The sequence below is a fragment of the Gopherus evgoodei genome, chromosome 3 (assembly GCF_007399415.2).
Source record: "Gopherus evgoodei ecotype Sinaloan lineage chromosome 3, rGopEvg1_v1.p, whole genome shotgun sequence".
NCBI lineage: Eukaryota > Metazoa > Chordata > Testudines > Testudinidae > Gopherus > Gopherus evgoodei.
The window spans coordinates 150,774,656-150,794,632 of record NC_044324.1 but is presented as its reverse complement, the minus strand read 5'-3'; the positions used below and the strand labels follow the sequence as shown (position 1 = coordinate 150,794,632).

At 42.0% G+C, this 19,977-nt stretch overlaps 1 protein-coding gene across 1 annotated transcript in view; it reads left to right on the top strand.

The window, feature by feature from the left end:
* PLD5 (phospholipase D family member 5) overlaps window positions 1-19,977 on the top strand; it is a 236,907-nt gene that overhangs the window by 68,470 nt on the left and 148,460 nt on the right. Inside the window, exon 2 of the mRNA XM_030556987.1 lies at window positions 7,237-7,373. Coding sequence (XP_030412847.1) covers window positions 7,237-7,373 — 137 coding nt within the window. The remainder of the gene's footprint in view (window positions 1-7,236; window positions 7,374-19,977) is intronic.

The window sequence follows — 19,977 nt, the reverse complement described above, 5'->3', positions numbered from 1 at the left end:
CCTCCTCAACTCCTCCCCACTCCATCCTGTTTCCAGTCTTTTCAGACTCCCAACAGCCAGTGCTCCCAGTTCTAATAATTTCAAGCAACATCTAAACACCACACAACTGTGATCTGATTTCAGAGGAGAGGCCTGATCTTGCCTGAATTGTCTAGATCCAATTTGACACCAGCTGTGCCCTATTTTAGCCCAGCAAGCCCCTACGAGCTAATCAAAACATGAAGGATCCTAGAACAAAACAAAGAAGGGAGGCAGAATATCTACCCTGTTCCCCTCCAGTCTCAGATGCAAAAGTAACTCCTTTCCTAACACATGAGATTAAGGCTCCTTTGCACATACACATCTCTCCTACAGTAGGAACCCAGAGTGCTAGTATCATAAGGCTGTTTGTGCATGTGCAGTGCTCCCTCTGATAGCAGAGCTCACTGCTGTCACAGGACTCTCCTCCTCCTCCTCCATGTAAAATAAGATGGAGAAGAGTTAATAGTCTGGCTGTAAAACTAACCCAGTACAATGGTGCTTCAAAGAGGAGTGCAATCCTCACCCTCATCCAATTTCTTTTCAAGCTGTTCAAGCTCAGTAATATTTAGTTTCATTTAAGTTTTCCTAAAATGCTTTTTAGAACTGCAGGCCAGATGTTCAAATCTACACACACCTCTGAGCCCACCAGGAGTCCTGCTGACTTCCGCAGGAGTCTATGAGAGTATAGGTGTCTGCACTACCACACCTGTTTGCAGGATAAGTACTTTAAAAAATAAAACAAGATAGCTTGTGTGAAGTGGTGATTAGAGTCCCTCCACCCATTTAGTTCTCTCTATGGCCAGTCAGGCCCCTCCAGTCACTCTTATGACTCACTAATGACTGCATCACATCATAGAAATGCAGGACTGGAAGGGACCTTGAGAGATCATCTGGTCCAGCACCCTGCACTGAGACAGGCCCATCTGAATCTAGACCAGCCCTGGCAGGTGTTTGCCCAACTTGTTCTTAATGCTCCAAACATGATCTCATCAGGAGCACTGGGGGCATGGATCAGCATTCATGTTGCACTCCCCATCAGTACCCGGCCAGAGCTATAAGTTAATGACCCAAACAGCGGATCTAATTGGGAGGTGAATCCCAGTCATGTGCCACTTCAGGCACGTTGCTTATACGCTAAGAAGATCAAGATCACTAATATCCCACCAGCACCATAAAGAACACAGACTTACAAAAACTAATTTACTAGTCACCATTTTGTTTGCCCTTTGCACTGCTCTTGGACAACAAAAATAGAATAGTCACCTTCTCTAGTCAGTTCCATTTTTTGCTTCTCACACACCAGCCCAACATCTGGGTTACAAATAGTGTAGGGGATTGTTTAAATCCAGCCCCTCGTTTTGTTTCAGCTGGCACATGTATATAACAAAGAAAAGACAAATTCAAAGTCTATTACCTTTTTATCCCCCTCTTTAATTATTGGCTTGAATTATCTGACGGAGTGTAGTGTTTAGATGTTGCTTGTGATTATTAGAACTGGGAGCACTGGCTGTTGGGAGTCTGAAAGGACAGGAAACAGGAAGGAGGGGGGAGGAGTTGAGGCAGAATGAGAGTTACAGTGGGTGCAGCAGCAGCTTGGTACAGAGGTTTCCACTTTAAAAATAAAGTCCTGTTGAAGTTTGTTAGTACCGTGCCTGGTTGATACAACAAGTTGGTGCTAGTTTAGTTGCCATTCATCTACTAAAACTTGAGGCTGTTGGCTATAGCTTCTCTTTTTGGGTATAGGTGTTGATAGGGTAGGTGCTGATAGTAGGATTGATCCTAGGTGCCTCGTTGTAGGAGTGTTCCTTTGATGAGATTTGCCAGTTCTCCATGATAGTTAGGATTTGGGAGGGTGTGGAACAGGTGGGTCCCAGGTTCCTTGAAGGGACTGTGGCTCCAGTTCTTCAAATGTCCAGTTTTTAGCTGTTATGCTGTCCTCTTGTCCAGAGAGTTTTCTGTAGTGGCTCTTGTTAAGAGCAAAGCTTGATTAATGGAGTGGAGGGTGAGACAAGGGATACATGTGTGCAGAGGGGATGGTCAGTTGTGGTTTCTTTGTTTGTAAGGGGCAGTAGGAGGACAGGAAGCAGCCTTCTCGTTGTGAGCCTGGTCTGCCTGTGGTTTGCTACTATGGTGATGATGCTTTCTACTTTGAAGAAGTTTAGTGCAAACATCACACTTGTGTGATAACTAGCTGCCCTAGTAGTACTGAAGATGATGTGAAGCTAGCTGGCCCAGCTCAATAGATGAGAACTCTGTAGCTTCTTGGCCTAAGAAGTGAGAATATATGGGACCAAAATCTGCTCAGTTATACTTTTGTAAATCTGAAACAACTCCATTAATTTGGGGGAGAGACTCTAGATTTATACATGTGAAATGCAGTGTAGAATTAGGACTATGAATTTTACACTGAGGGCCTCCCTTTAGAGTCAGGGTACCGTATCCACTGAGCAGGTACTTCTAATTTTCATATGGCACTGTGCATCTTGTGAAAGACATCAGTGCACATCCTTAATTGAACGAATACAATGAAATCTATTGAACGAATATAATGAAATCTCAAAAAGCAGGGTTTTTATGTCTGTCCCACATCTTAATGACTGATTCATCATTGGGACTTGGGGCTCCCTTTTCCATTGATTCAGAGCCAGTATTTATCAACATTTGTCTTCTAATTTCCAGTCAAGATACAGCTGCTGCCTCTGGGCCTGGGGGCCAAAATGCAGCCATTATAAATTATATTGCATAGATTGTCAGCATTCTTGGTATATTGTGTATAACGCATGGCAAACATATTTATAATATAAAACATAGACTTTAAATTTATGAAATTGTCCAGTGTTAATGATGTTTAAAATATGTGTTGCTTAACACTGTGGGCCGACAATTGTCCTTGATAGAAGGATACAGCTTCCACTGAACTAAAGAAACATTGTCCCTGTGCATCTGCAGACAAATTGAGCTTGCTGTGTTTTAAATAGGCAATGCACTTCAGTCTCTGGCAACAGTGGTACACAGTAGATGATTTGCTCTGAAGTATTTTAGCTCACTCCTTCCTAGAATACACAGAAATTGTAGGTGCAAATCATATTGCAAAATTGGGCCTGTCTGTGTGAGAAGAGGAGAAGGCTGTAGTGGTTGTTATATTACTTTTATTGATACAAATGACTGACTATGCAGAGAGAATGTACTACCTTTAGACTTGTGCCACTGCTTGTTCAGTTGCAAATATGAGATTAATACTCTTTAAGATTGCTTGATATAATAAATTCTGGTTTGGGTATTTTCTAAGTAAGAAATTACAGTTACAAGGGAATAACTGAAAATTAACAAAATCAGTACCTAGCAGCAACAAAGTTTTTTGTTTTCTTTTTCTCTCCATATTGTGCAATTCTTTCACTGCTAGGAATACACGATGAAGCTGTAAGGGTAGTGATACCCACATATTGCACATACCTGCACAATTCATTTGTGCAGATATGATAATTTACACACCTCATTAATCTGTGTAAAACACATGTTCATAGGTAATCTTTAACAAGTTCACATTTACCCATAGTTACTGAGCAGTTGTATCTGAGTTACTGCCACAGTATTTTTTTACTTTAAGCTTAAGGAAATACACTTCGACATTTTCATTAGGGCTGTCAAACTATTAAAAAATAATCATGAGATTAAAAAGAAATCACGATTAATTGCTGTTTTAATTGCACTGTTAAATAATAATAGTATACCATTTATTTAAATATTTTTGGATGTTCTCTACATTTTCAAATATATTTATTTAAATTACAACACAAAATACTAAGTGTACAGTGCTCACTTTCTCTTTATTTATTATTACAGATATTTGCACTGTAAAAAAACAAAGGAAATAGTATTTTTCAGTTCACCTCATACAAGTACTGTAGTGAGATCTCTTTATCATGAAATGCAACTCACAAATGTAGATTTTTTTAACATTAACTGCACTCAGAAACAAAACAATGTAAAACTTTAGAGCCTACAAGTCCACTCAGTCCTACTTCTTGTTCAGCCAATCACTAAGACAAACAAGTTTGTTTACATTTAATGCTGCCTGCTTCTTGTTTACGATGCCACCTGAAATTGAGAACAGGCATTCACATGCCACTGTTGTAGCTGACGTCGCAAGATATCTAGGTGCCAGATGCACTAAAGAGTCATATGTCCCTTCATGCTTTGACCACCATTCAGGAGGACATGCATCCATACTGATGACAGTTTCTGCTCAATAATGATCCAAAGTAGTGCGAACTGATGCACATTCATTTCACCATCTGAGTCAGATACCACCAACAGAAGGTTGATTTTCTTTTTTGGTGGTTCAGGTTCTGTAGTTTCTGCATTGTGGAGTGACTATATTTTCCTATGCTGAATATGGGACACCTGGTAGAATTATTCTTATTCAAATGAGTTCAGTGGCAATCAATCAGAATTATGTAATACATTCAAATTAACATCAAGTTGACTGAGTCCCTGTTAAAAAGAAATATTATGTACTTGGATTTTTTTTATTTACCTTTTTATCTTTAAGGCTTTAGAGTTTACATGGAGAGGGGAGACACACACACTTCTACTCCCCCCCACAAATGGGGAGAAGTAACACACACACTTTCATCGCCCCGGCCCCCCCACATGAGGGGATGACTGACCTACTTGATCCTCACAGTGTCAAAAGGCAGCTAACACCTCCAAGCTGCTGCTGGCCACTGACATAACCTAATAACCCAGCTTCCTCCTGTCCCCCGGCTACAGTGCGGGCAGGAAGGGGTTAAGCCCTAAGGATACATTGTGCACCAGGACCCAGGGAACCTGACTGCAGCGGCTTCAGCGAACCTAGCCAGAGAGATGGATCAGCAGAGGAGGCTGCCTAGGGGATGGAGCAGCCCTGCACTCTCTGGGGGCAGGGCCCAGGGTAATGGGAGGGGGTCAGGTGAAGAGGGTCCTAAATCACTCCCTGCCCCCACTCCAGAGCTTAGCAGATGGGTGGAGAGGCATCTCCATGCCAGCGCTCTGTGGGGCTTTGGCACATGCAGGGCATGGCTCCTCCTGGTCAATACCCCAGGCCAGAGGGTCTTGGACTTTCCCGGGGCACCGGCCCAGCCAGAGGCAGTGGGGGAAGGAAGGAGTCTGCCAGCCAGGCTGTTGGTGACCTGAATGCTCTGACCAGAGCTGGTTCTCTGCACAGCGCTGGAAGTGAGACACACCCTGCTGAGGGGGATATGGAGGAGCAGTGGGATCGGGGGAGCTTAAGGGGCAAAGCAGAGAGAGGACAGCGAGGGGGGGCATGTAAAGGGCCAATGGGTGGGTAGCAAAGGTGGCATGCAAATGGCTGCTGCCTGGCGCCTGTCCACACTCACCAGCCGCCACAGCACGCTGCCAGTGTCAGCCAGAAATGGGGTGGGGCCCTGCTGGCCAAGAGCCAGTACACAGTGAGAGCTGCACTGATGGACCAGCAGGGGGAACGGCCTGCCCCACGCGATCCATCTTTGCTCTGCCATCAGCGTTTCATGCCCACCATCATTGTCGGCCACTGGACCCCCGCCCCCACACACATACACTCACTGCTGGTGAGCGGGCGGCTGGCGAGTAGAGATCTAGCCAGCAGCAGGGCCTGCCAGTACTGATGGGGGGAGGAGACAGAAAATATGGGACACTTTGCCTGTTTTAAAGAAAAAATGGGGAGAAGTGCAAGAGAGCTTAGATATGGGACTTTCCTTTTAAAAATGGCACATCTGTTCACCCTACTGAATTGGAGTGTTGCTTTTTTAAGACTTCTGACAGCATGTTTCACACCTCATCCCTCTCAGATTTTGGAAGGCACTTCAGATTCTTAAACCTTAGGTCGAGTCTTGTAGCTATCTTTAGAATTCTCACGTTGGTATCTTATTTGCTTTTTGTCAAGTATGTAGTGAAAGTGTTCTTAAATCAAACAGCATATGCTAGGTCATCATCTGAGACTGCCATAACACATAATATATGGCAGAAAGTGGGTAAAACCACAGAGTAGGAGATATACAATTCTCCCCCAAGGATTTCAGTAACAAATTTAATTACCGTTTCATTTTTTTAAATGAGTTTCATCAGCATGGGAGCGTGTCCTCTGGAATGGTGGCAGAAGCATGAACGGGCATACAAATGTTTAGCATATCTGTCATGTAAATACCTTGCAATCCTGGCTACAAAAATGCCATGTGGATGCCTGTTCTGACTTTCAGATGACGTTGTAAATAAGAAGCGAGCAGCATTATCTCCTGTAAATGTAAACAAACTTGTTTGTCTTAGTGATTGGTTGAATAAGAAGTAGGATTGAGTGGACTTGTAGGCTCTAAAATTTCACATTGTTTTGTTTTTGAGTGCATTTCTAAGTTCCATTTCATGATAGAGAGTGCACTACAATATTTGTATGAGTTGAATTGAAAAAATATGATTTCTTTATCTTTTTTTACAGTGTAAATATTTGTAATAAAAATAATATAAAGTGAGCACTGTGCACTTTTTATTCTGTGTTGTAATTCAAACGAATATATTTGAAAATGTGGCAAAACAGACAAAAATATATATAATACATTTCAGTTGACCTATTATTGTTTAACAGTGGAATTAAAACTATGATTAATCACAATTAAGTTTTTAAAATCTGGTTAATTTGTTTTCAGTTAATCATTTAAGTTAACTGCAATTAATTGACAGCACTAATTTTCATGTCAACTACCGCATACAGAAATAGGAAATGCCATTTTGCTCTTCAGCCTTTTTGTTGTGACATGTTTGTTTTCAAGAAAACAAACAAAAGTGCTCAAGACTTTTGCAATGCCAAACTGTCATATATGTCATATCTATGGTGCCTAATCAGAAATATGTAATTAATACAGGAATGGCTATTTTATTGGATAATACATTCATCATGGTATAAATGAAAACTAGTTCTATAATCCTAATGTTGTTTGTGACATGAATTATTTAACAATAACTTCTATATTTAATATAAACTTGAAGATGATACTAAAGGATGGTTTGAAAGAATATTTTCATCCCAAAATGTGTTTCTTGTTGACAGTTATGTCAGGAGTATATTCAAAATGACTTTAGATCCTACTGAAAAGTGTTAGAATCTCTGTTCATTGACTAAACGATGCCCACTCCATGAAACTTTTAAAATATATATATATATTTTATCTTCTTAATCTCTTTCAGTCCCAGCAAAAATGCATTGTGATCTTTGCACTGGTGTGCTGCTTTGCGATTCTGGTTGCACTGATATTTTCTGCAGTGGATATAATGGGAGAAGATGAGGATGGACTCTCAGAAAAGAATTGTCAAAATAACTGTCGGTAAGAGGTAACAAACAAAACTTCTCTTTTGGGGCGGGCAAGGACATCAATGTGTTTATACAAATTATGCTTAATAAAAAAGACATTCCCAGTGTGCTATGCTCTTTATTTTATGACATTGAGGTTGGTTTGTTAACTCTGATGAAATAAAGCAGAATAAGAATCCTGCAGCTTTCTCTTACTCCTCATACACAGGCAGAATGAATGAGAGAGCCATAATGTTGTTCTGAAATAGTCAGTGCATTGGCCAACCTGAGCCCATACCTGTGAAAGTTCGGAGAATAGGACACAGCTGCTAAATCTGCATATCCCTCTCCCCTGGACAATTTTGAGCAAGACCGACAACATTTTTGCAGCACTGTTGCCTTCAGTGTAACCGGTTGCTGTTCATTACACCCACACCACTGTGCATAGGATTTTGGGGAGGGCAATTGAGATGGTTCTTTGTGATACACTCAGGACCGGCGCTAGTCTTTTTAGCGCCCTAGGCGCACGGCCATTTCGCAGCCCCGTGTGCTGGTCCCGGGACTCCGGTGGACCTGCCGCAGTCGTGCCTGCGGAGGGTCCCCTGGTCCGCGGCTCCAGTGAAGCTGCCGCAGTCGTGCCTGCGGGAGGTCCACCGGAGCCGTGGGAGCAGTGGACCATCCGCAGAAATGCCTGCGGCAGCTCCACTGGAGCCGCGGGACCAGCGGATCCTCGGCAGGCATGACTGTGGCAGGTCCACCGGAGCCGCCTGCGGCCCTCCCCCCCTGGCAAAATGCCGCCCCCCAATAATCCTGGCGCCCTAGGCGATTGCCTAGGCCACCTAAATGGAAATGCCGGCCCTGGATACACTCCAAGCACAACTGACTCGTATAATGAGAACAAGTGTGGCTGTTGTTGTTGTAAACAAGACATGAGAAGTCATTCTTCCACTTTACTCTGCGCTGGTTAGGCCTCAACTGGAGTATTGTGTCCAGTTCTGGGCACTGCATTTCAAGAAAGATGTGGAGAAATTGGAGAGGGTCCAGAGAAGAGCAACAAGAATGATTAAAGGTCTTGAGAACATGACCTATGAAGGAAGGCTGAAGGAATTGGGTTTGTTTAGTTTGGAAAAGAGAAGACTGAGAGGGGACATGATAGCAGTTTTCAGGTATCTAAAAGGGTGTCATCAGGAGGAGGGAGAAAACTTGTTCACCTTAGCCTCCAATGATAGAACAAGAAGCAATGGGCTTAAACTGCAGCAAGGGAGATTTAGGTTGGACATTAGGAAAAAGTTCCTAACTGTCAGGGTAGTTAAACACTGGAATAGATTGCCTAGGGAAGTTGTGGAATCTCTGTCTCTGGAGATATTTGAATAGGTTAGATAAATGTCTATTAGGGATGGTCTAGACAGTATTTGGTCCTGCCATGAGGGCAGGGGACTGGACTCGATGACCTCTCGAGGTCCCTTCCAGTCCTAGAGTCTATGAGTCTATGAGGGGGTGGTGGCTGTGATGTTTTCAGATCTCACTCAGACTTCTGTTGAAGTGCAGCCCAGTTGCAAATTCCTTTCAGCCCTGGTGATTAGTTTAGATAGACAGCTCTCTCTGAAGCCCTCCCTTGGCTCCAACCCATCTAATCATGCTTGTCCTCACCATCAAGGCCCTTCACAACTGTCCCCGCTCTACTTATCCACTTTTGTCTTTAGTTGTTTTGCTCAGTGCCTCTCCATGGTGGCTGATGCTAGTATTTTCAAACCATAGTCATCTGCTTCTTCCACAGCTGTCTCCACTTCTCCTTCCATACCTTATCTTACACATGGACCATCCTCTTGGTTCGTAAGAACACTTCCTTCCCCTCTTCAAAACCCCTCCCCCTAGACCAAATTCTAACATGATGCCTATAGAAATTAGCCAACTGACAATGGCTTGCTACAGAGCCAGGGGAGGATAATTAATATTTATTTTAAAAATAGGCAAATAAAACATGGGAATATTTTACCCCTTATATCCAGATTTGCCTTTCTTTGCTGTCTTGGGTTGTGAGATCTGTGGGACAAGGCCTCTCTGGACATACCTAGTACAGACTGGTCACTGCCATGATACAAATAATAATTGAATTATTATTATTTAGATTGTTTGTTTTTTTCACAGCTGTATTTGCAAACAAATGGGGCTAAAATATACATTTTGAATAATATTGATCTATGTACTGTCTTTATGAATAATATTGATCTATGTACTATTCTGTGTTAATTGGTACATACCACCTTCTCTTCCTTTCTGGTCAGAGGGCCAGATTCTAATCTTTGCTGGTGTAAATCCAGTTTAAACCCATTGACTCCTAATATGTTTAAAATCAGTGGGATTTCTCTGCATTTACAGTGATGAAATTGAAATCAGACTTTGTCTTTCACTGCATGATCTAACTGCTATTATTTGGCTCAGAAAATGCACTGATGCTGTCTGTATAATTTGCCCAAGGTATTTCTAATAGCATCTGTCACTACAGTATCTAAAGTGCTGACCACCTGCTAACATGGATTGTGATCCAGTCCTCCTGGATGTGATGAAATTAGGCTCCCTGACGTATTTAACATATTGTAGACTTAACTAATGTGGTACAAGATCAATTGCTGTTCCATGGCATATCATTAGGATGTTGGGTAAGCGCTTTGAAAAAAATAAGGCAAGAATTCTTATCTTTCAGCTGTCTGAGTACTTTTGTTGAAATTCAGGAGCTGCAGTTTACATGTGCAAGGGGATGTGCTGATGCAAATTGGTGAAAAATCCAAAGCTCCCTTTTCTAGATAGAATTAATGTGCAGTGTAAGATTGTGTATTTTCTTTGACTCAAGTTTGTCTTTTAAACAGCTCAAGCATCCTAGAGATTGTGTAGGGGACATGCTGCTGTTGCTCAGGTAAAAATCTCAAAATTTTGTTTAAACTCTTGGAAGTCATCTTCAACTTTGAGATTTTTAGCATAATTTGTCGCCAGAGAATTCTGGTCTTAAAAACAAACAAATCTTTTTATTCCAAAAAAACAGCAAAGTGAAAACAAAGATTTTAGCCCAGTTTTCTTGATGTTCATCTCCTTTTTATAGCTACCTAGAGGGATCAGAATACTACCAGTCCCATTTAGGAATGTTTTGTACCATTTATAAATAAGAAGACTAATCTGTGAGTTCCAGATCTCTTCTGCAAAAAGCATTTCTGTGTAACCTACATAAAATGGCTATTTGTGAATATAAATTCTCTATATAGGATGTTTCCTTCAATATCAGGCATGTCTTCTGTTAATCATTTCATTTTTATTGTGCAAGGACATCGGGTACGTTGCACAAATCATCTCAGTCATCATTGCTGTTTGCATTCTTGTTGGGAGTCTGTGTAACAATCATATATCAAGGGAGTGATGCAGTATGCTGTTAATTTGGTATTTTTAAAGGAATACAGAACAGATTTTGCTCATCATATTAAAAGGTCATAAAAGAAGCATTTTTGAACAAATGTGAAATATATATGAACATAATATTATTTGCGTTATCTGAGTCACTCACTGGTGACTGGGATCTTGCAGAAAGTGAGGTCATTTGTGATCCTTGCAACATAGGGTCAGATTGTTACAGGCTGCAAGCCAGTCTTCATTCTGCTGTTAGCAATCGGAAAAGGTTTAATGTGTGACATTTTAAAAAATGTTTAATTTTTAAAACACTGAAGTTCATTTAATTGTTCCTTAATTTCCATACTTCTAAAATGGCCCATTTCTCAAGCCTCTGGATGTATTTGCATCTTAAAAAAAAAACCAGTTAATTAAAAAATACAAACATCCTGATAACAATTAAGAGAAAAGAGATGCTTGCCAAATTAATTACCAACCATCATCATAAAGAGGAAAAATTGAAAATATCATCTCTAACCAACTCCAAAATAGCCATTTTCAGGCACTATTAATTACAAAAATAAGTATATCCATTTTCCTAAGTGCAGCTTTCTGAATGCTGTAAGAGAATAAGCACTTCTTGTTGGGCCAAATTCTAGAGATGCTGTGAGAGCCTATATCTCCCGATGGCCCAGTGACCAGATAGGCCATGCACCCTGATCTGAGGATCAGTAAACTCAGGCTCTGGCAAACCAATAAAATGAGCTGATACTGGGTTAATCAGAAATGCCCTGCTGTTGGCTTCCAAGTTTAGATCAAAACAGTTAGCAGAAGAGCTGCAGCTGAACTCAATTGATGGATATAACTATATTAAACCAGATGTAAGATGTTCTTTTCCAGTCTCTTCCACTGACTCTCAGACTGGCACAGATGTACTCTTTATAATTAAAATGATTATTTTCAATTCAGTTGGACCAGTTCCAAAGAAGTGCTGAGCACCCGCAATTCCTGTTGACTTCAGTGGAAGATGTGGGCTTTTAGAACCTCTAGGATTTGGCCCAACGAGACATATTTGTTTCCTTATGAACTTTCAGGATGCTTTGCTTAGCAAAACAGATATAGTTTTAAATCATTTTTTTGAAATTAATAACATGAATTTGCACTTTGAGAGTGGAAAAATAGAATTCCATTAACAAAATCAGTCACATCAGGTTGGAAGGTTGTTGTAGTTTGCGTGTTGTTTTTGATTCCAAATTTTTCTCCAGAGAGACACACAGGAATATTGTCAAGAGGCACTGGCAGATGAAGCTGGGTAAGAGGAGATGCTTAGCTGTCTGGGAACTCTGCCTATCTTGCTGTGGGTCCATTAAGCAGTGCATCTATAAAATTAGATTATTGTAATTTGAAGATAGTACTCTTTAATGTCAGAACCATTATTAATAAATCTTAGTGAGTTTGTGATGTGATGTTAGCCAAGACATTTCTGCCTTACTGAAACTGGCTGGTAATTCTACAATTAAATTATCCAGGGGAAAGACAAAAGCAAATCATAATAGCAAAAAATGGTCTCTGTGTCTCAGCTCTCTAAACTGAGGTGTCACAAGAAACCTCGATCCAGTCCCTACAGCATCATCCTTTAAATATGACTCATCTTCTCCTCTGTACTGGTGACAGAGGCTGCTGGGACTCTTGCAGGGCATGGGACAACTTTATCTCTCCAGCAGCAGTTGGCTTAGGTGGTTGACTGCTCCCTTCCAGTAGCTCTTTGTAAGCTGGAGGCACAGCAATGTGGAAGAGAAATACAGTGGAAAATAAGCTATATGGAGCCTTTGCCCGTGTTTCTAATGGCATGGTGGAGGGATTTAATGGTGATTTTTTTTGGTTTGTTTGTTTTGAGAGCTTTCCTCTCTGTGTGATGGGTGGAGGAAAGTGATTTTTGGAAATCTGCCTTTGCATGGGGGCTTAGTGTGTATATGTTTTGAAGAAAATTTGCCTCCGTGTTTGTGCGCAGGGATAGTGCTTTTTAGGATATGTCTACACAGCAGATGGAAGGATGCTGCCCAGAGTGGCTACTACACAGACGTGTGCTAGCTGTGCTTGAGCTAGTGTACTAAAAATAGAAGTATGGCTGCGGTGGCACGGGCAGTGGCTCAGGCTAGACATCCAAGCATGTACCTAAGTGGTCGGGATGGTTTGTACTCAGGGAACTAATCTGAGCCATATCACATGCTGCCACCGCCTCTCTGCTATGGTGCTGTGTTTGAAGAAGATTACTACTTTAATGCAAACTAGGAATCTTTTAGTTCACACGGACACCATCCAGAAGGGGGAGTTACAGTGAGCACTCTGGTGCACACTGCCATTCACAACCCTGTAGTGCAAACTGCAAGGCAGGGTAGACATAGTCTAGGAAGGAGGGGATAGCCTCCTGCCATTTCTCACACTGGTTTTGAAAATTGATGGGCCCATCACTGCATGAGTATTTATATATCCGTTAGATTGTTTGTATCCTTTGAAATGTACCTGCAGATGCACTGAATCTTTGTTGGGATGCTGCTAGGTTCTAGGATTCAATTATACCCTGGAATAGTGAGTTCCATAGCTTAAGTAAAATATATATTGTTTTAAAATTTGATTAGTTGTTCTTTTGTTCTTGTATTCTGAGAAGATAAATAGAAGTCCATGACTTGTTTATAAAAACAGAAAAAAATCTCTTATGTACGTCCTCTCTAATATAAACTAAAGCAAGGTTTTATGACATTAAGCGAGCACAATGTAGTGCTTGCTTGCATGGCTTTGTCTTAAAACTGTTCTATCTCCCATAGATTGTGATGATGCAGGGAGGGGAATGAGATTTTCTCTAGCATTGCATGAGTTCTATCAGTTTTGTGGGGGGTTTATTTATTGGTTTTAAGTTCAACATACAAAATGTGACAGGCATAATAATAGACTGTCTAAACAGAGCAGGGTGTTCATGATTTTGAAAACATGCATGTTAAAGAGCAACTCAAGATTTCTGTTTACCATACACTTAAGCCAATCAGCATAAAAATGCCTTCTCCCATTTTGGGGGATGAGTTGTAGAACTCCTTGTTTTTAAGATTACCCCTATGGCCTATCATCATCTTTATTTTTGCCCCAGTAACAAAAAGAGTCCTATGTCTTGGATACTGCAAAGAGCTGGGTGCCTCCTGCAAGCTGGTCAGCATCTCAAGCCCCTCTTGTACTCAAAGGGAGTTGAAGATGCTCAGCTTCTCACTGGAGGTGGTTTAGAACCTTGCAGGAGTCAAGCAGCAAGCAGCTGTATTTTTTTCTTTTTAAGCTGTATGAAAACAGAATGGCTATTGATATTAACGATAATCCTGTAACTTTAGAGTGTACATTGCTCTGTCTTCTCTAGCCATATAATCAAACTCATGGTATAGGGGTTTCATTTTTCTAGTCCAATCCTATGCAAAAGGAGAAAATAAAAGTAAAAAAGTTTACCAAAGTGCCTGACTCAAGGCCAGATCCAACTCCCATTAATGTCAATAAAAAGACTATCATTCGTTCAATTGTGGGAGCAAGATTAGGCCTTAATTAGTTTTCTCTGAATTCACGAATCACTGTCATCCTCAGAGTCCTTGCTGAACCTAGTGGTCTCCCTTTGAGTTTATTAAGATGAAGTGCTGGTTTAGTGCCTTCCAAAGTGTAGGTTTTTCTTATTATTCAGCACACACCACTTGGCTGGGGACAAAAGGGAAATTTCCGTGCTGTTTTCTTGAGACTCTTTTAAAACAGTGTAAACTAGGTTTGAATGAGCTCTCCCCTGACAGCTAGTGGTAAACTGAGGGGAAAAGGCTTCAGGACCAGATTATATTTATCCCTGCTCTGCCTAGGTATGAGCAGACAGAGATGTGTTGCCCAAGTGATCAATTTTGGCTGATTTGGAGTTACAAATCACTTTAGTATTGAATACAGGGGTAATGAAATGTTGTTTTCCTCCTTCTGTGAGTAAAGGGCAACAGAACTATACTTAGCCTGTCCTGATTGGGGGGGGGGTCATCCTCAACTGAACTGAGCATGCTAATCAGGGGGTTCAGATGCTAGATCCTAGTGGAGAGAGAGAGGATGGGGACAGGTGTTTCTGTCTGGCAGTGTGGGCTCTGCCTAAGAGTCATAGGCACCATTTGACCTGCCCACTCCACTGTTTAAAGACAGAGCTGATTAGTGTCATTTGATAGTTTTTTGTTTTGCTAAGTGATCACCAGAGCTGAAATCACTGATAAGCAAGTCTAAGTGTTAAGCCTTAGACCTGCTGCGGGACAGTGTTTCTGTGGAAGAGACTGCCCAGCCTGCACTAGCAGTGAGGTCCCCCCACTAGCTGCTGAAATCACTGAGAGCTGAGTGGAACTTCCAGAGACTGACTTGCAGAGGCAGATGGCAGCAGGAGGTGATCGCGCAGGGCCACTGGTGATGGAGCAGACAACGGGATGGTGAAGTGAACAGAGGCATAAAAAATGACTGCAGCAGAGTGAATGCCGGTGCAGCGGAGGCAGCCACGCAGAGTGAATGGCAGCAACCATGAGCCAATTACGGTAGCTGCAGTAGATGCATGGTTCGATGTTCCTTCCCCCCCCGCCCTGCTGGGTGGGAGGTGAACTCACGTGAATGCACCTGTGAGCTCTGAGTCTTTGCTGACCAAGGACAGCAGCTGTGAATGGAGTGTGGTGTGTTAAAGGGACATTTGTTTGTTGGACTTTCACATCGCAAGGTGAGAAACAGAGGCAAAGGATACTGCCCAATGTACTCTAGGGTGGGAGTTTTGCTCATGGTCAGATGTGTTCAAATCATGGTTGTGGTGTGTTCCCAAATTAATGCCAGGTTTCTTTCCCCTTTTTATTAAGTTTTTCTCTGCTACGCACAGACTCAGTGCGTGCGAGTGGGGAAGTATGGCACCTTAGAGGTGCCCAGCGTGGTGTTTAATTTTCCCGGATTACTGGGTGAGGGCTCGAGCCAGTTCTGTGTTGTATTGATAAGAGGAACCCCTGGATATTGAACCCAGCCCTTGTTGCAGCTGGCTTCACCTGGCTGAAGGGTTACAACAGTATTTGGTTCACATTCCCTGCTCTGCGTTTATGGACTCTGGTCAGGGGAAATCTTGTCACCTTGAGAAAGCAGGTCCCTATCACTTTGTAGATCAATGTGTTCAGTTTATGAGGGTCTTTTTATCCTACTTTGTGGCCGGTAACTCACTTGTCCAGATTAAACTTTCTAGATAAATATTCAGGATTGTTCTTTAAGGAATGGCATTACTTGCAGTTAAAATTTCCATTAGAATCTTTGAATTTTTGCTCTACTCCTAGGTTCTTTGACTGTTCAACCAAGGCGTATTCTTTGCCTAAGATTCCAGGCACCATCTGTGCCAATGACACCATTTATTTTTAATCACTTCTCCACCCTCAGAGCAATGAATCAAAGAGGCATTTGTCATAGTTTAGATTTAGCCTTGTTTATTGCTCATATAATAAGCTCTGAGTTAAATGTAGAGCTAGGCTGTGTCTAATCTCACAATGCTTCCTGGCATTCCCTCTTGAGCAGTGTGCTCCTAAACTAAGCAGAGATGGATGAAGACAATCCCAGGCCTAGGCTCATGATGACACAGGGCCTCCTGTGACTGGCTCACTCACCACTTCGAGGGCGGTGCCAAAGAGCTGCCTTCCCAAAGGAGTAGAAGCAGTGTCATGGAGCCCCTTTATCTACCCCCCAAAAGACTGCTGCCAAAGTCAGGACTCAGAATAATCTAATCAGCAAATTAGCTGGTTTGACAAGGGGCGTGAGCACACAGACACTTCGCACATCAGCTCTGGTCCTGTGCTATTCCTCAGTGGAATTCTGAGTGGTATCGTTCACCTCACACTAAATTGGTCAATGTTGAATTGAACTCAACCATGATCATCATCACAGGCATCCTCTGCCCTAATCCTGTTCTATTGGTTACCAGTTCTGAGCAACACATTCATCACAGGCAGGGCCGGCTCCAGGCACCAGCTTATCAAGCAGGTGCTTGGGGCAGCAACTCGGGAGTGGGACGGCATTTTCAGGGATTCGACGGCAATTCGGGGTGAAGGACCTCCTGCTGAATTGCCGCAGATCATGATCGTGGCTTTTTTTTTTGTTTGTTTTGGCTGATTGGGGCGGCAAAACCCCTGGAGCTGGCCCTGATCACAGGGAGTCTACAGACAGACTGATGGAAACACTATGTGCCAATCCAGGTCTCCCACTTTCAGTCACCCCAGAGCATGACTTACGTCAAGGCACCCATCATGGTCTCAACTGCCAGATCACAATCTGTCAGCAGCAACTCTATGGCATGATGAGTGGCTGGCTAAAGATGTTTGTTTGGAATGGTTTCCTTGTCGCTGATCTGATGGTTCAGCCACTAGGATTTGACCTGCCATGTCACCTTTGGACTCTGCTGAACAGGTTCTGAACTTCTACACAAGGGGTCTGTGTGATGGCCCACTTTATCAGTATGGTATCTGTCAGTCAGTGGCACATGTTGTCGATGAATGTCAACTAACCAGACTTCATGGTGACCTTAGGGCCTTTCAGTCGGCTGATGAAGCTGCTGTCGGGTGGTTTGGCAAGCACTGCAAATGCGAGAAGAGGACAGATTTACCCCCATGAGCAGCAGCAGAGTCCCCTTTCAATTAGAGAACAATAATGGTGGCAGGGGGACTTCTGTGAGTGATGGGATAAATCCTGGAACATGTATCTGCTTGGTTGGATGAGCTGGACCCACTGGACCCTTATCTTCCTGCCACACACACGTCCCTCTGCTGGGGGTCTTGGCGTTAACACTCCATTGAGATGCATGGGGCAGATAGCCCCTCTCAGAGTTGTTGTGTCAGGCTGTCTGCAGATATTTCTGCTTCGGTTACACCCAGGTCACATTTTCAAGCTTTTCTTTGCAGCTATGAGCACTAGGAAATTTCTTGTTTCCCCTTAAATTAAAGTGTGGAATCTGATGTAATTGCCTAACTCCAGGTGCCAGGGCCATAAGCATTAAAGACAAGCACAAAGTACTTAGGAAGAAAAAATCAAATACAAAATGGGGAATAACTGGCTAAGTGTAATATTGCTGAAAACAACCTAAGGATTATAGCGGATCACAAATTAAACAAGGCAACAATGTGATGCAACTGCAAAAAGGGCTAGTACTCTGGGTTGTATTAACAGAAGTGTTGTATGTAAGACACGGGACATAATTGTCCCACTCTACCCTTCACTGGTGAGTCCTCAGATAGAGCACCGAATCCATTTTAAGAAAGATGTGTACAAATTGGAGAGAGTCCAGAGGAGAGCAACAAAAATGATAAAAGATTTAGAGAACCTGATCTGTGAGGGAAGGCTAAATAAACTGGATATGTTTATCCTTGGGAAAAAAAACGGAGGGAGGACCTGATATTTCTTCAAATATGAGAGCAGCTCCTGTAAAGATATAGTGATCAACTGTTCTCAATTGTCCACTGAAGGTAGGACAAGAGCTAATGGATATCATATGCAGAAAGAAAGATTCAGGTGGGATGTTAGGAAAAACTTCCTAAAGGAGGTTGTGGGATCCCCATCACTGGAGGTTTTTAAGAACATAGTAGACAAACACCTGTCAGGAATGGTCCAGGATTACCTGGTCCTGCCAGTGCAGGGGCTTGATTTGATGATCTCTAAAGGTTCCTTCCAGCCCTATATATCTAGGATGCAATGTTTAGTCTAGCCTGCGCACTACTCTCACCAGGGGGCTGTCCCTTAAAGGCATAATCTGGGTCTGCCATCTTGAATGGCTAAAACTCTTAGCACCTACCCTCTTAAAGCATTTTAAACTAATACTTCTGTTAAAGATAAATTTAGTTGCTACATTCAACCATGCCCTGACATCACTGATCTCTTCTTGTCTTGTCTGTGGAAAAAAAAGACCATTTAAAGGTCTTGGTCCACTATATTACCAAAACTGTTGTTTTTTTTCCAGTTCATCTGGAGCCATTTTTCCTCCCAAATGAAATCTTTTCCAGTCATCCTGACTTTAAAAATATCTTGGTGTTTGCTAGCTAGAATTTTCTATCTGATGATCACCTCTTTTTTAATCTGTCTAATGACATGTGCTTTCCTGAGATGCTTGGAGTGGCAAATCTTATCTTTATGACAACATCATATCTGATTAGCATAAAAGTTGTTTTCATTTCTGCACATAGTACTGAAATGGTTCTTCACAGGTCCATTGGTGATTTGACTGGCCTCCAGGAAGAAGGGGAGAACTTACCTTGCCTCTGAGGCTGACTGTGTGATGGATGTTAAATGGCACTAGCTTAGACTTCTAGGGAAAAGGAACAAGATCTCTTTAATCCTTGCAACTCTCAGGATGAATACATTGCATTCATATAGGAGCACAGATGATACATGGAGGTCTGTTGTCAGTTTGACTAGACTTTGGCTGGAACGTAGCTAAACTCATCTATCATGTAACTCATCTATCTTGATTGATCACTCAGCATCATTCTTTATACTCACTGTTTAGAACTGCTTTACTATATTCTTTGTCACTTGGTGGGTGTCTCCTCTTGTTGTTTGACTTGAGTCAATACCTAAAATAATAGATTTGTTTTTACTGTTTGAGTACTGGAGAAAAATATGTGAAAACTAATAGCTTAGAGATACGAAACGTGCACAAATACTTGCCAAAAGTTTAAATGTAAAGTTATTTATTATAATAGCTAAATCAGAATGTATTACCTATAAATATGAACAATTTTAACATTTTTGAAGACTCATTTTACAAAAATCAGTGCTGTTTATATATACAGTGAACTCTGCCTTTTATGTAATCGCTAAAAAGAATGACAAAACTCAGTGAAGATGAATAGCTAACATTTAGGGTACTAGCTGGAGACCAGATTCAAGTCCCTGCTTGGCCACAAACTCCCTGTGTGACATTGGAATAATGTATCCAGTTCTGGTGTCAACAAGAAAGATGTTGATAAACTGGAGAGGGTCTGGAGAAGAGCCACAAGAATGATTAAAGGATTGGAAAAACATGCCTTGTAGTGACTGAGCTCTTTGAGTCTATCTGGTTAGCTTAATAAAGAGAAGGTTAAGGGGTGACTTGATCACAGTCTATAAATACCTTCGTGGGAAATGAGAACTTGCTAATGGGCTCTTCAATCTAGCAGACAAAGCTATATCATGATCCCATGGCTGGAGGTTGAAGCAAGACAAATTCAAACTAG